This window comes from Laccaria bicolor, genomic scaffold (genome assembly GCF_000143565.1).
Source record: "Laccaria bicolor S238N-H82 LACBIscaffold_13 genomic scaffold, whole genome shotgun sequence".
NCBI classification, from domain to species: Eukaryota; Fungi; Basidiomycota; class Agaricomycetes; order Agaricales; family Hydnangiaceae; genus Laccaria; species Laccaria bicolor.
In genome coordinates this window covers 203,767-219,589 of record NW_001889884.1, presented here as the reverse complement: position 1 = coordinate 219,589, position 15,823 = coordinate 203,767, and the positions used below count along the sequence as shown (strand labels likewise).

Genomic DNA, 15,823 nt, shown 5'->3' with positions numbered 1-15,823 from the left:
GTTGGGGTGTTGATTATGGTGTTTCAACGTACGTTGTCTTGTTGTTCTGTTCTCTCTTTTGGATCGGTGTGGAGTCGTCTATGTGTACGACTGTTGGTCGTTTTTTTCCATGGTGCAGGGTATGGCTTTGACATGGTTCCGCATGTTCAATGCGTCCTATTGCTTTCTTCGACCATGTGCACTTCATCGACACTCTTGGCTTTATCACCTACGTTTATCTCACCTTCTCTTCATTTAGAATGGAGTGGTATCAACGCTCTGCTTTACTATGGGCCAACCTTGGTGCACAGCATCGGCCTCCGCGGGGACTCGATCACTCTTCTGGTATCGGGCGGCATAGGCATCGTGCAACTCCTGGCCGTTTTGCCGGCCATTGTGTATATCGATCGCTGGGGTAAAATTTATATCACTTCTCTGTCCTAGATGAAGCTCATGTCGTTTGCAGGGAGGAAACCACTCCTGAGAGGTTCGTCTTTTTCAACATGGCAGGATGAATTCTAACCTTCGTATCGCCAGGTGGTGCCGCAATTATGGCTACTGCTCATTTGACGATCGCGATGCTGGTGCGTGTGATGAGCTTTTGTCCCTTCTTTAGCCAGGGCTAACGAAGGTCGTCAGGTGTCAACGTTTGAAGATGAGTGGGCCGATTATCCGGCGGCCGCTTGGATTGCTGTTGGGTAAGTTAACCGTTTTCCGGTGAAAGGGTTTGATACGGGCCAACTTCTCCACCTCCCCTTCAATGTTATCTCTGCCTGTCTTGCCGCTCCATCTCCCCGTCATCGTAGAGATATGCTGAATGGCTTCATCTTAGAGGCATCTACGTCTTCACAGCTGCGTACGGCGTTTCATTCGGTCCTATTGGATGGGTTCTCCCTAGTGAAGTCTTCCCTCTTTCTATGAGAAGTAGGGGCGTCGCTCTCTCCACCGCGTCAAACTGGTTCAATAACTGTAGGAACTCTCTATCTATCTCCTCCCTCTCGTCTCCTCACGCCCCGGTTCTTCACAACAGTTTTGATTGGCTTGATAACGCCCGTAGCTATCAACTTCTCAGCATCGTAAGGCTCACTTCTGTCCTGCGTGTCATTTTGCATAACACGCGATGATAGAGGGACCTTTATGATCTTCTCAACGGCATGCTTTTTTGCGTACCTTTGGTCAACATACCTTGTTCCGGAAACGGCCAACGTTTCCCTTGAAGAAATTGATGCCATCTTCACGTCGTCTGCTGGAAGGGAAGACTTGGAAGTCAAACACCAGGTTCGTTTGCTTCTCAATGCCGCGATTCGAGTCCGGCGAAACTAATTGACATTGTCATCATAGATAGAAGAAGAATTGGGCTTGACCGCATTGGTTAAGGAGTTAGGAGAGGAGTAATTATTATTATAGTACATATGTACAATATAGGCTGATACTTAATGTTTTTAGTAGAGTCGTGTGCCCCACTCCACCCCTGCACGCCAATCAAAACACACACGCGAGCCTATCATAATTAGTCAATCTATCTGGCTATACCTTTCTCGCCTTTCTCAAGTCACAAACCACAGATGATTGACGATATCTTTCGGCTTTTCTCGGTGATCTGGCTGCAGTTGGAGAAGCCCATCAAGGAACGCTGCCGTTCCAACGACGTCGCGCCTAGCTATTTTCCTCTGCAAAACTGTTGCAAGGGAGATCGGGTAGTAAGTGGTGTCTATCTTGAGGTTACCTACGGGTTATCTAGCATCGTGGAAATGGAAAGTTTGAAATTCCGTGGAACCCTCACCTTCTTGCGTAAACCAGCGCTGGCTGTATTTCCCTGACAGAACCATATCCAATGGGAAAGTTCCGAAGAGTTCAATTATTTGAATGAGATGCGATTCGTCAGATGACAGTCCTAGTTCGACCGTCTGAAATTGGGGATCGAAGAGGGCCTCTCCTGTAAGCAGCTCGAAGAGCTGTAAATACAAGCCGTCAGCTAAACCAAATTAGCATGGAAGAGGGAAATTTTCCATACGACGCATCCCAGGGTCCAGATATCCGTACTAGAATCGCAAGGACCGCCAAGAATGTATTCCGGCGCGCGTAGTGCAGGGCTGTCTGCATACGTCAAATGGTACCCGTCTTCGGGTACTTCGGGAAATCTCAGCGGCGAATTTTAAATAGGATGACGAGGGGAAGCGCTTACCTGTGGGAACCGTTGATAAACGGAAGATAGGGTTGGAGTCTGCGGAAGCGAGGAATTCGTCAAGAAGAGTGCCCGCAGATGATTCTGAGAGCGCCAAGGATGTTTGGGACCCATTGCAGAACTGGAATATCAGGCACCTCATGTCCGTTGGAGAGAGTAAGATGGTGTTTGGATTTATATCTGCAGAAATCGGTTACTGAGCGAGCAAATGCGACAAAAAAGAGATGCCTGCCTCCATGCGTTCCACACGAAGCGTGTATCTTTTCCAGTTCGCGAATGATGTCCCTCGCGATGAGCTTCACGATTTGAATGGGGAGTTGTTCTCCAGCGTGCGCACACAGGTCCGCGACCGATGCGTACCGCTCAGATGGGTTGAGCGTGTCCCAAACACGCGCCGGAAGGTAAACCTCCCTCGAAGAGGGTTCGCCATGTTTCTCGCAATCCCAATACATTGTACTATCATATGCCGTCGTGCGGAGCGACCTTTTACGTTTTCCGAAGAATTTGATTGAGCGCATGATCCGCTTGAGGTTTTCCAGGAGAGTATAGCTGGGCGGGCGCATCGTTGACTTGAATATGGAGGGAGAGGCAGAGATGAGGTATAAAGAGTAGTGCGTATTAACCGTCGACCCTGCTGTGTTTGGGACTGCTTCTGTGATGGAAGCTGAAATTTCTGCGTTTGATAAAGGCGGCGTTCAGGGCGTGAGGCTTGCAGTTACGTCCTATCCACCTTGTCTCAGCTGTCCGAGCTTCCAGTACTAGAAGCAGAGTCATCAGATGGTGAAGTAGAAGCAAGAAGCGTTACGATATTACTATTAGTACTATAATACTTGGAAGCTAATACACGTAAACACCCATGTAGGTAGGTTCTTAGTTCAAGGCTCCTGGAATCACATTCACCCAGTCTGTTCCCTTGATGGGATTCATCACATTGTGCCTGGAGGGGCAGATGAGAAACGATAGCATTGCAACAGGCAAGGAAAACCTACTTGGCCTTTATATGACACCGGACACCTCCTTCATCGAAGAGCCGCTTCGTCGAAACCCCGCAATGTGTACACCTGACGTTCTTCGTGGGAGCACCACTTTGCGTAGGAGGTGGTGTCATATCGTAAATGGCGGGAAGACACTGTGTCAGCTTTCCAAAGTCCATCACAAACAGATCCTCAGGTTCCGCCGGTAATGCAACATCGTGTCTAGAGTTATGTTAACCTTTCAAGGCAACGACACGTGTCTGAGCCACTTACATGGCTTTAAGATGTTCTATAACAACTGCCTTTGTCTTCATGTCATCTACAAAATCGGAGCACCGGTTGCACGACCAGCACGCGCCTTGGGCTAGCGCACCGATATCGTTAACCAGCTCTTTTTGCTTGATTGTTTGAGTCTGTTTGACGTTGAGGACTTCCCATGTGGGTTCGCCATGGCCAAGCGATACATGGGTAATCTGGAGGCCAGATTATCGTTAACCAAGCAAAGGAATCGAAAGAGAAATCCAAGCCGTACTGCGCTCCGCCACGTGAAAACGGGTTTCCCATACACATTCTTCGCGTGATGACGAGCTGGACACGCCGCGCACATGAAGCGTAAATTTCGCTCGTCCATCTCCGAGGCAGTCGTAAACAAGACAGGTAAACCTGCGGCCTTAACTATCGAAGCAGCTGTCGCCGCAGCCCTACGAACTTGAAGCTTGGTCTGAGGTTCTTCGTGGTGTGCATAATAACCCCTGCAGTGATGAGTGCTTGCTTCCGGCCAACCGATGAATAACTTTGACGAGCTGCAAGCGGTACCAATTGAACCACACGAAAACACGGCAGTGGCCAAGTTCAGTATGTCAGCGCTCTCAGATGACTGTGGAGGAGCAGGGGGATGCGCAGATGTCGGAACGTGTCTTCTCGTGCCTATCACTTCATCCAAGGGTGGCACATCTCTTGTTAAACTCAACCTGGAGGGTGCTTCGGCCGAGGCTGGTGTCCCAATTAACGTGCTTTGGGCTTCAGTGAGCAATGTCCTTAGCCCCGCCTTTTTGCTTTCGATCCATTGGATGATAATGCCAGGGAGTTGATTCATGACACCGGAAAAACTTGCAGCTGTGATATCAACGGTGCTCTCGGCCTCGATGTGCTGGGAGAATTCAGGGGTTCGACAGATGTCGGAGACACGAGGATAAGAAGGTAGTTGTAATGGGACAAGGGTCTTCCTGTAAGCATTGTACAGCTCCTCGACGATTTTCTTTCTGCTGTTGACCAGAGCCTTTCTTTCGGAGAGTAGACGGCTATCTCTTCGTTCTTGGACGAGCTGTTCCAGCTCAGGTCGGAGCCTTACCCAGCCTTTCAATGAACAAGTCAATTCATGATGGTATTTTTCGTTTATTCGCCCTGACTTACTTCGATCGTTAAGCTCAGTGGCCTTTTGCTCATGCCAGAGAGATATCGAATTCACGTCCACTTCCAAGTATCCGAGCCCGAGGAGCCGAGCTCGAATCCTGTTCCAAACATTGAGATTAAAAGATCGTGCTGAGAAGAAATTGGCCTGTTCTCACTGAGCTTCCCTCCTCGTTTTAGCTTGCATCAAGTCATTCGAACGCTGAGTGGCCATCTTAGCCGTCCAGTCAACGCAAATACTGGCATACTGTTTAACTCGTTAATATCTTTGCAATTGCGGAATGAAGAGCCAACCTTTAGAACCTCGATAACATGCGCTTTCCGATCCTCAATGAATTCGTCGAGCTTTTTCTTCGCCCCCGGTACACGCATGTGAATATCGTGATGGAACTTTGCCAGCATTATGTTCATAGCTTGAATGTCGGTGTCCCAATAAAACTTGCTAGACGTCGAATGACCATGCGACCAACCACCAACTGAAGAGATAAGATTAAGAGACGTTGACTTTGAAATTTGGCGTACCAGAAGTATACGGGAGAAGGTCCAAGATTGATTTTTCAAGGTCCGGGAAACGTGAATTGAACTTGGAGGAGACGAACAGGCTAAAAAATGAACAATATTTAATAGGTGTATACAGGAGAGAAGTAGTTGGCTCACTGTGCCTTCTTGCAATTGGTGCAAACGCGGCGTCGCAGAGCGAAGTCCACCCGAGGAACACCCTTTGTTCCACATTCCTTTGATAATAACGTCAGCGGATCGAACCGGGAGTATGGCAAAGCTGGCGCACTTGACAGTGCGTCATGAACAAAAGAATTGCCCAGCGCGGACCAGAAATGTCACTCGGGCAGGAAGGGCTTCCTACTCCATTCAAAGAGGTATTCCACACGGTGGTGGCGGAACGTGACATCAGAGTTTGTCGGAATAGCTTGTTCGTCCTTGACACATTGATGAAGTCTTTAGGTGCAAGGCGACCGAAAATCTGACAGAATGGAGTTGGAGAAGGGATTGAAGAATGAGGCGGGGGATAAATAAGGAGTACCTCAAAGAGCACATCTAACGGCATCTTGGGCAGGAGACTGAGACTACGCGTTGGTTTCTTTTCTGCAGCCTTTGATAATCTAGGACGCTTCGCTGGACGCGCCGCTTTGCTCTTCGCTCCTAGTACCTCAATTAGTGTAGACACCCAAAAAATAGTGCAATACCCACCACCACCGTATTCCGAGCCAGAATCCTCCTCGGAGTCGCTCTGAGACTCTGCCTCGATGTCATAGCCCTCCTCCTCCGAGATATCTGGTGAGTCCTCCACCTTCTGAGCTTTCTCTTCTCGTTTCTGTCGGACACGTCTCATGGTCGTAAGAAAGCTGTTGCGATGGTGAAACGACGAATTTCGCTTTATGTAATTCCAAATCAATAATTAAAGTTTGTTTGCGACCCTGTGACTCGGTCCGCTTCCGAGCAATTCGGAAAGGATGATAGCTGCTTGCAATAGCTGCAACGACTTGTCAACGATAAAAGCTCCTCTTCAAGAACAACCAATCGTATTAGGGTAAACGGCAGTCAGAGTTGGCTTCATGCAGGCCACAGCCCACGTTTCACCGTCAGCATCTACCACCCTGATCTTTCGCCTTGTGGCGTTACTACACAGCGGCGGTGTGGAATTGGATATTGTGTCCGTTCATGGGAAGTCATTTCATGTAAATGTACAAATACATGTTCTTCTCGAGACCCGCTCCGCAAAATCGATAAGTGGCATCCGAGTCGGAAGATTGTCAACGAGGCCGTTCCACCCGAACGACGTCTTATCAGTCATTATTGGCTTGCTTCATTCGTGGGCCGCAAGATGGCGTTGTGAAGACTATAGGCGATGTGGCATACGGAGACAGATAGGGAATATTTTTCAACAGTTGTCTCGTGGCAATACAATATTTAAATTTGATTCCATCAAGAGGAATCTTCACCTTTGGAGTGCTGGCTGTGAATAAGACAAGCCCAATGTCTTCGGCTTGTCGTCCCCGACTCGGTATGGTGACAAAGAGGCAGCTCAACAACAATAGTTCCGGAGATATGGGAGATATACCTAGTGCCTCATCCACCTTCAGAGCTTGTTCAGAGCCTCGGAATTCCACTGAGTGAAGCCATACTGCTCTTTCCGAGTCGGAGATGTGATCTCTTGGGCACCTAATTTTGACCACTACTGGCGGAGTGGTCCGGGCTCGGAGCATGTGGGCAAAAGGCAAAGAACAACGTTGTAGATGGAATCCGTGTCGGGGAGCAAAGATGTTTTTTTAGTTCGTCAACACATGTTGCCCATGCGACGGCAGAAAGCATGCACCGGCACACTTTACCAAAGAAGAGCGCAGATATTAGCTGAGATCCCCCACCGCGAGCCGGAGACTTATTAGAACAATAGCCCATATGCTTTCGGAGCGAAAGAAGCGCTCATATTGTACGAAGTGCACGGTTCGAATGTAAAACGGCAAAGAACGTCAGAGATGATCAGAAGTGCCTCGACTTAGATTGGTCATGCCTGTTCACCGAAAGAAACCTCGAGCACACGACGAAACGATTGTCATATCTCCGACTCGGAATCGTGAAATCTTATTGAGGAGTCCATGGCCACGTTCAGATTCCCAGATGCATCGGCACCGGGGTAAACCTTGTACGGTGGCGGCGGATGTCTACAGGTCATCGTTGACCTTTGCAAGAGAAATTGACAGGTTTATCGTAATGTAGGCGACGACGGGGATTCAACGCCGCTCAGTATCGTCCACAAATAACCGAATAGCAGGAGTGAGGTAGGTCGGGATTCGGGATGGCCTTGAAGTTTCCTTTTCTGTGCTAGGCATGTTTCGCGTTGCTTCGAGATGCATGCGCTGATCACGTTTCTTAAATACCTTGTGGGTCGTAGTTGTTTCCCACCTCCTTTGAAGGCAGGCACATGCTCAACATTCAGTCAGTTGTGATTCCCTAAAACGTGCCGTTAGCATGTTTTACACGAAGGATGCTACGAAGCTCACCGAAAGGTAAGCGGGTGGGGGCGAAGTTCCAGCTGGAGCCTACTAGGATGCTCAAAAAAAAAAATTAAAACCTAACAAATAAGAACCATTTTCCAAAGGCATGTGTATTTAACGTACCAGTCAGGGAGATTGCGAATTAGATTGACCACACAACCCCCATGGTGACATTCAGCCAACTAACCAAACAACGCGTAAGCGTCCTCACCCCGAATACGGCCCTGAAAACTGAGTCAAATTAGAGATGAGTCTAACTGGACCCACACAGGCAAACCGGTGTTTGTGAGTGGGTGGAGGATGCGCTGGTGGTACGTAATTTAAAATCGTCAGAAAGAGTCGTTAGGGCTTAGTACTCAGCGGATTTCTACGGAATAATTCATCTTGCCCTTGCTTGATATTTCGGCCGAAAGATGGTATGGCAAGTTGAGAGTCTCATACACCACAACGGAAGCCTTCCAAATATACACATGTCCCAGGCACGTTGTTGTATCCTTAACATGTACCTTACAAGTCCGTCAATTTCAAGCGTAAGAGCGGAGATGCACCTTGCTTGTTTTTTCGGACCAAGATATTGTGCACTCAACGAGTGAATTTTGAGTGGCTTTGAGCCTTACATATGTACATCCTTTCGTACTCCGTTGGACGGGCTAGTGGTGGTTGTGAGTAAGTGAGCGGAGTGATTCGAACAATTTTCTTCCCACGATCTTTACCTTCCACGATCACTCTTCTCTTGCATGCTGCCGGTAAGCAACGAGGGGAAAGGTTGTGGGTTACACATTACAGATGGACAACCACCCGTGCAGTGCGTACAACTCAAAGCGGTGCTCGATTATGAAATGAAGCTGTCTTTGGTGTGTTTCCCGAACTGCTAACTCGCGGCCAAATCCTGACAGATCCTGCTAAATCTACAGCTAAATTATGAACCAAACCTGACGGTATTCTCCTGCACGCTGGAGCGAATGTTTCGATTTCCCTTGCCTACCAACCTACGGCGCTATTCTAGTTCAAATCTGATTAGGTTATTTGAAATACAACATCCGTCTGACGTACCATCTTTTCCTGTCTTTTAGACTCGCTATAGATGAGCACCAAGATGAGGAAAACCTCGTCCTTTGCAAGCGCCTTTCTTGAGAGGTGAAAAACCATTGGCGTCGTCTTTCCAAATAGTTTGGGTCGATATGGTACGTCAAAAGTCCCTTCGACAGTCACGTTTTTTGAGTTGTTGATTTTGACCTAACCTCCGATCAGCTCGGAGCATGTTCTACGACCCTCGCACCGACACACCTTCCACTCTTCTTCTTGGAAATCGACAGCGTATTCCCTCCTATCGGACGACCATCTCCAGTATCTCTCTCTAATCAATGTGACGTCAGCCTCGCACGAATCAGTAATAGGGCAACTGACTTGTTTCTAAAGCCCTGCGGCTTCCTCCTGATATCTTTAAGCGATTTCTTGTGCCCACCGACCTCAAATATCTTCTCGTTCCAATGTATAACCCCAACAGTTGTCGAATCGCCCAAGGCGGGGTTGGCATCTTTGAGGAAAGTGTATCTCCGCCCCCAAAGCCCTTCGCTGGTCGTGACGGAATAGATGACCGTGTCGTCGTGAGTGGTTCGTATCTTGGCGTTAAGAACGTTAGTCTTGTTATCGAATTTTGCCTCCATGGATGATGGCTTAAGCGACGTGGTAGCAGCCTCGTGATTGCAAAGCTTCTTAGCTTGGACGCTGGAGGCGAGACGTAAAAGTTATGCAAACCCCCACGCAACGCTTGGAACGCAGACGTACAAATGAGGTCAAAGGGGAGTTCTTTGATATCAGGCCGGGTATGGCTGACCGCTAAACGACTTCGTCCGGCACTTCATCCCGATCACGCCTAAGGTTAGGGGTTCGCCGTGCTCGTTTGCACAAATTTATTCATCTGAGACATTGGTTTACTTTCGGGCTGTTGCCGTTGACATCACCGCTTGTCTGCCATCATTCATCTCAGGACAACATCTCCATATTTACACCGATGAATCTCGACTCAACGCAATCGAACGACAGACTCACACAGCTTAATATCAAGTTGGGAGAAGTGCTAAACCGCCTAGATGCAGTTGAGCGGGAGAACCACCTGTTACACGCGAAACTGATGGAGTTGGAAAGGGAGGTGAGATTCGCTGCTTAGACGTTACTGTGATTAGCTTATGATAACTTCAGTTAAAATGCACGGGACCTGCGAGAGGCGCTTTCAACATGCCCAGCATGACTCGAAGGAGCAGCAGTGGTAGCGACGTCGCTAATTGGAGCGTTGTGCATGACGCCGCCAATGATTCAGATTAGACGCGCTTGTCGGCCTATCCGAGTCGTGGGTGTCTAAATATCTATTTCAACGACCTTACCTTCAACGTCACTAGGTGAAGTAGTCCCCTCAATTACGGCTTTTCTTCACACATTGCATCTAACACTTATAATACTTAACTTGCAGACATAAAAGTGAGTGGTGCGGGTGACTAAGTCTCCGTAGAAGTCACCACTGGCATGAGCTATTATGTGAGGCTAGTTGACTTGATCTTCCGGCGTCGTCGTTGGAAACCCAACGTCAGTGAACCCCAACCGACATTTCTTTGGTGCTTGAAGCAGGAGACGTGGTATGGAAAACCCTTCCTAGTTCCGCTACAATCTAAAAAAGAAGAAGTGAATACAAACTTCGACTTTTCACGCGCGCTCAGTCTTCGATTCGAACGAGGCTTAACACAGTTGACACTATGTGGTGGCGTTAAAGTTAACGACGAACATCGCCAATGCAGTGGCATGAACTGCGTACGCGATAACCACTACGCTACCGAGCTGTATGAAGCAACTGTCCATGATCGACTTCTTACGTTCCTATAATAGGCTGAGCCTTTGACTCTACAAGTTCATTGACAAGGTTTTGCTAATGGCCGAGAGCGTATGCGATTTATCCAAGAAATTAAGACGCGTTATACCGACCATCTGTGAGAACCGCTCTCATGAAGGGATTGGTTGGGTTACCAGTTCGGAATCCTAGAATACAAAGAGAAATAGCCATTCGCGAAGCCTATACTATTGACATTGACCCGTCGGAACGCGGTGTGTATGAGGGTGTTTGGTTGCTGTATTGCGAACAAAAAGAATTGGTTTAGCGGAAACAGAACAGACGGCAGAAATTCACCTTAATCAGCAGAACCTCATTTTCGCTGATGGTATGAATTTAGAGTCAACTGTAGATCCACGAAAGTGAGGGGTGGACTGACTCGCAAAAATAACTGTGAATGAAAGGTTTGATCAGGAAGGTTTTCGAACTCGGAGAGTATGAGGGTTGTATGAGGGTACTTACAAGCCATTTTCCCAGAAGAGTTTATTGCTATATAGCAGTGTAATAGCCCTAGGATGCGGTGATATCAATTTCTCAATTTGCATCAATCATAAGTAGTAGAAACAGATACCATTGCCACGGTACACCTCCTTCCTCAAGACTCCGTCTGTGTGGAAAATCTCCCCAACACTTGCTGAATGCCACAGAGGATCTGTCTCACTCTTTAAGTCTGAATTTACATTAAATATTGAAAGGTCTCAATGATTTATGATTCACCACTTTCGACGGCTTCGATGCGCTTTGAAAAACCTCGGGGAGCAAGCGGCGAAACAGCAGCCGTGGGCTGTGATGTTGTTTCCCTGGGTTTCGAGTATACAACTGCTATAGGTTCCTCTTCGCTAGCTCCTGGATAGCTGTCAGTAAGAAAGATGATGATATCGTCATCCTTCATTGTAATCTCGCCGCCCCCATCCTCGAACAGTTGGCAACTTCGACCCGACGCTCCTTCGGCTTTGGCAAGATGAGCTTTCAAGGAGGCAACAGTGTGGGGCGGTGGTACGCAGAGCATGTTGATCCGACCCAAAGACGAGTCGTCCTCATCAAATGATGTTTTCGATGCCACCTCGCCACTTTCTTCGTAAACCCGATAATGTACTAACTGTTGGTAAGCCTGACTCGTCTTGAACGATTACATAGGATTGAAGAAGTACCGTAACGTGTGGCAGTTTCATCGAGCTGTTCAGAAGGCGGATTACTTGGAGCTGGTGATCGTTTGTGGCAGGCCTGAGTATCAACAATTAGAGCCATCGGCTCAAGTTCAGATAGTCCGGGGCCAGATTTCGCTCGAAGTGAGAGACGTGTATCATCTTCTATGGGTACCCTTTCCACGAGCGACAGAAACAGAGTACATTTTTCTGCCGTTTCAAAGCCTTCGATCCGGCAGAGGTACTTCTTCAGAGAGGCAGCGGTATGCGGGGGTGCCACGGATTTAGGCAAGATGCGACTGATGAAGCGGTCATTAGAGTAAATGGGGTTGACAGACTCGAGTGGGCCGTCCGCAACGTATAACCGATAGTATACTGGAAGAATGAAGTAAGGTTGACATCGTAGAGGGTGAATTGGAAAGAACGAATCGTACTGTAGCGGGGCCCTGATTCTGCTTCAGGCACCTACGCGATCGTGCAATGATCATCGAAATCAGACAGATCTCAAGCGGCGGAGTCTGCACACACTTACTGACTCAATTCCTCCTCGACCGTCAGATGTCGCAGCAGCTCTATCGGGCTTCCCATCACTGTACAGTCTCGCGCGGTCTTGGAGTGTTGGTGGCTTCTGGGCAGGACGTACAGGTGGCGGAGGGGGCCGGTGTTGTTTCGGAGATAGAGGCGAAGTGCCAGAGACGCTCCCATTCGCACCATGTGATCTGCGATGCTTTCCCGTGGCTGGGGGTGGGGGAAACCTCCGAGTCGTCTTCTTCGGCGTGGGCTTGTTCTGTTCGTAGTCTCGGACAAACTGTTTGATAAATTCCAGGTTTTCTTCGATAATCGCCCTGTCTACATCAGCGCTCTCGAGGTTGTCGAGGAACGCGGTCCAGGAGGGGTGGACGGCCTTGGATGTGGTTGACGAGCTTGCTTCAACGGTGCTCATCTTGGGGGTCAAGAATTGCAGTCGGTGCGAGATATCGTCGATAAACTATGGGAACTGTGATTAGCGCTGAGTGCCTGACGGAGTCATGTGCAGTGGTGAGATGGAATAATTGATGCGTTAGACTGGGCATTATTTTATCGCTCACAAAAGTATGGGACAAACCTTGAAGCTTGAAGCTTAATGCATAACTCCTGGCCTCCGAGCTCCAGAGCTCCAGGGCTGGAATCGAAAATGCTAATCAGGATGAAAAGTTTTGGAACAGTTCGCCTGGGGTTTTTCGCACATTGTAGGAGAGGTTCACTATGTAAGTATAGTTATTTGCATGAATTTACAGAGTGGGTGACTTCCCGTAACATAAATTTATATAAATGAATAAATCTGACCCTTATCGGAGTTTGAAATGGGAACCCTGGCTTGCGATTTAATCAAGCAAATAAACCGTAACGCCAACTGATTAGATTTATTCACTTGACTTGAATAAACTTACTTCCCTCTCATCTGAGTTATTTTGAGGGCACACAGGTCCATGGATGGGTGTATTATAGTTGATCCTCAATCATATCAGCCAGAAAGTAGGACACACAATGAATGAAGCCGAGAAAAAGTCAAGTTGAGCTGAATAATGCTATGGTTCTGTGTGTTATGTGCTGAGAGGATTGTTTGTGGAAGAAAAACAGCTTCGAAGAGGAAATTTTGGAGCCATAGGATGTTGGCACTGCTAATTAACTCCATAATTGCTTCAAATTATAACGAGAGAGCGGACTGCCCTCAGCTGCAGGAGAGTAGGGGGGGATGAGGTAGAGCTGACTAAGCTAGGTGGGAAGAAAACGCACCCAGGAAGGAAAGGTGTCATGATGGCAGGGTTGATTCCAGCGTTTGAAATCTATTCGAGGGGTCTGTACCCTCTGAATAGATTAAGGTTTATAACTGGGTGCCAACCAGGGCCTCCATCAAAGTTGAACCCTTACAAGACTCGGCATCCCGGCAAAAGACCCTAGATCTCGTCGATTTATTTAAATCTAGCGAATTTGTGTTACGGGAAGTCACCTTGCTTGTCAAGGTCTCCCAAGGTCATAAATACCAAACAGGTACAAACAAACTACCCAGGGGCCATGGGGGTCTTTTCTTGCATATCGCGCACGCGAGCGGGCAAGCATGAACAAACAAACTTTCTACGGGCCATGGGGCTCTTTTCTTGCATATGGCGCACGCGAGCGAACAAACCGGTGCAAACAACTGGTCTTTTCAAAACATGATATCGTCGTCTCTTTCTTAGCGCCAGCTCCAATGTTTATATACATAACTATGTAGTGCTATAGCTCTTGAACACTGTTTCCTTTGTTACGAAAAAAAAGTCACATTGTATTGGTGCAAAGCAGCGTATTTGTCAGCAAGCAAGGTGCCTGCTGCCGCTGCTAAGTGTCAGCCTCTAGTCACCCAGTGAATTGTAAATCATGTAAATTACGGTCTGGGTCGGATTTCCCACAGAGGTGGGAAATCACTTCTTTACCCTGACGCTCTTTCCTGCCTCTCGTTTCCAACATCTCCGACGCACGCTCACGTCGCCAGCCCACCAACGCGTCGTTTGAACCTTCGGACACTGTGCAAATTAACCCGTCGCAGGCTCTATGCCTCAAGAAGTGTGAGGGAATGATGGAGACCCACAGGCACAAGAGCAACACATGCACTAGTGGCTTCGTGCACTAGGGGTCAAAATGACGCGTCGACGGACGTGTCTGGGGTACTCTAGAACATGAGGGAAGACCCGAGAAGCCGGAGATCCGCTAGGTGAGTCTCGTATTTCGTTTAGAACACGCTCACTGCTGACAATACATGCTATCCCATCTGCAGACTAGGAACATTGTTTCCCCATGTCACGGCATCACTACACACCCATCGTCTATGCCTTGCCCAACGAGCACCGGACCTCCCCAGCTACGCCCTTACATCAAACCGAGCGCGGTCCATCACATATCAGTGTGGTGCGCCAAGCGGCATAAAACGAACGACGAACGACGCGGCACATCAAACAAACGACACGGCGCATAATACAAACGACGTGGCGCCGTTTCTCGCTTTTTATGGATGCCGTCGACATCGCCTGTGGAGCAGTGATTTTGTGTGGGTATTTTAAGGCCAGAGGGGTGTAGGATGTGGAGGAGGACTTTATATTATTGTATCTACCTTGATCTTATGTTATTGTATCTACTTCTACTTTGTCCTACATACGCCAATAATAGAGAAAAATGGGAGGAATACAAGAAAATGGGTAGCTGAACAGATGTGATATCAGAGAGGGTACCCTGAGCTTGGCAGACCCTGTAAATTGATCGCAGGGACACGCCAGCTCAGAGGAAAGCAGGGGAAGGCACTGTAAATCGAACTGGTTGGCATCATGGGGCTGTAAATCCTGTAAATTGAGCTCAATTTACGGTAAATTTGTCGTAGATAAGTTCTTATCCCTAGTTATCCCTACTTTTCCAACTTATCTGCAGTCTCTTACAGCAAACCACTCCCTCCATCTCCTCTAGAAGCACCAGTTTTTCAATTTTCATACATCTTTAGACTATCTACACACATTCTGAAAGTTTCAGAAAATTCCTACAGGTTCAACGGCTCTCAGCCCCTCAACAAGAAGGAGCATCTAAGCCAGTTTCAAGTGAGCCCCAAATATTTACACAGGGAGCGGCGCAGCCGAGAAAAAAAATGCATTTTCGTATGTAAAACATGTAAATGATAAAACACGAACGCAACTTTCGGGAGGGGACACGCGCCGCGGTCAAAGCGGCGAGGGAAGACGAGAAGGCGAAGGAGAAGACACGACGCGCCAGGATCACGTGGTCACGTGTACCTTCCCAAAGCGGTAGGGCTCCCGGCGATCGCCGGTAAATTCGTCGACATAAGTAATACGAACAAACAAGATCGCTATGGATCCGGGTTCGATTCCAGCTCAAGCCCGCATTGATGCATGATGCCTAGGAAGCTTGAAGCCCATGCCTTTTTGGAGTACCACCGGTCCACCGTCAGAAAGTCGAAAATTCGATACACTCCCTTCTCTCCACAAAACACCAAACGGCGCCCCACATTACTTATACCCCAATTTCCCTGCCTACCGCCGTCATCCACGATCAGCTTTCCACTGGAGTAAGCTGGGCACCATTCTTTGTTTTAAAAGAGGGGAAAATACTGTGAAGAATGCTGACGTTTCTGCGACTCTACGTATCTAAGCCAGACTATGCCGCCTACCTGAGCACAGGACATTGCGACGCTTTGGGCCTAAAAAATCCGCTACACT

At 48.2% G+C, this 15,823-nt stretch overlaps 6 protein-coding genes across 6 annotated transcripts; 2 read left to right on the top strand and 4 right to left on the bottom strand.

The window, feature by feature from the left end:
- Positions 1-1,526: 1,526 nt before the first annotated feature.
- Positions 1,527-2,727, bottom strand: LACBIDRAFT_298006 (uncharacterized protein; the record flags this gene model as incomplete). Its single annotated transcript, XM_001881411.1, has 5 exons — positions 1,527-1,705; positions 1,763-1,934; positions 1,994-2,109; positions 2,165-2,344; positions 2,397-2,727. 5 exons carry the CDS (start codon positions 2,725-2,727, stop codon positions 1,527-1,529), a joined length of 978 nt encoding a protein of 325 aa, XP_001881446.1.
- A 307-nt stretch (positions 2,728-3,034) lies between these two features.
- On the bottom strand, positions 3,035-5,896 carry LACBIDRAFT_298005 (uncharacterized protein; the record flags this gene model as incomplete). Its single annotated transcript, XM_001881410.1, has 11 exons — positions 3,035-3,101; positions 3,154-3,360; positions 3,412-3,611; positions 3,671-4,494; positions 4,552-4,649; positions 4,707-4,795; positions 4,843-5,024; positions 5,071-5,150; positions 5,206-5,282; positions 5,336-5,706; positions 5,755-5,896. 11 exons carry the CDS (start codon positions 5,894-5,896, stop codon positions 3,035-3,037), a joined length of 2,337 nt encoding a protein of 778 aa, XP_001881445.1.
- A 1,399-nt stretch (positions 5,897-7,295) lies between these two features.
- On the bottom strand, positions 7,296-9,226 carry LACBIDRAFT_294461 (uncharacterized protein; the record flags this gene model as incomplete). Its single annotated transcript, XM_001881409.1, has 8 exons — positions 7,296-7,489; positions 7,566-7,604; positions 7,747-7,783; positions 8,071-8,171; positions 8,545-8,548; positions 8,613-8,795; positions 8,847-8,916; positions 8,967-9,226. The coding sequence occupies 8 exons, from the start codon at positions 9,224-9,226 to the stop codon at positions 7,296-7,298; spliced, it is 888 nt and encodes a 295-aa protein (XP_001881444.1).
- A 1,365-nt stretch (positions 9,227-10,591) lies between these two features.
- On the bottom strand, positions 10,592-12,528 carry LACBIDRAFT_294460 (uncharacterized protein; the record flags this gene model as incomplete). Its single annotated transcript, XM_001881408.1, has 9 exons — positions 10,592-10,678; positions 10,738-10,762; positions 10,820-10,831; positions 10,903-10,950; positions 11,012-11,110; positions 11,158-11,514; positions 11,541-11,960; positions 12,020-12,050; positions 12,118-12,528. 8 exons carry the CDS (start codon positions 12,526-12,528, stop codon positions 10,743-10,745), a joined length of 1,398 nt encoding a protein of 465 aa, XP_001881443.1. The 3' UTR covers positions 10,592-10,678; positions 10,738-10,742.
- A 1,155-nt stretch (positions 12,529-13,683) lies between these two features.
- Positions 13,684-13,876, top strand: LACBIDRAFT_298003 (uncharacterized protein; the record flags this gene model as incomplete). Its single annotated transcript, XM_001881571.1, has 1 exon — positions 13,684-13,876. The coding sequence occupies one exon, from the start codon at positions 13,684-13,686 to the stop codon at positions 13,837-13,839; it is 156 nt and encodes a 51-aa protein (XP_001881606.1). The 3' UTR covers positions 13,840-13,876.
- A 405-nt stretch (positions 13,877-14,281) lies between these two features.
- LACBIDRAFT_298002 (uncharacterized protein) lies at positions 14,282-14,662 on the top strand (the record flags this gene model as incomplete). Its single annotated transcript, XM_001881570.1, has 2 exons — positions 14,282-14,316; positions 14,380-14,662. 2 exons carry the CDS (start codon positions 14,282-14,284, stop codon positions 14,660-14,662), a joined length of 318 nt encoding a protein of 105 aa, XP_001881605.1.
- Positions 14,663-15,823: the final 1,161 nt, after the last annotated feature.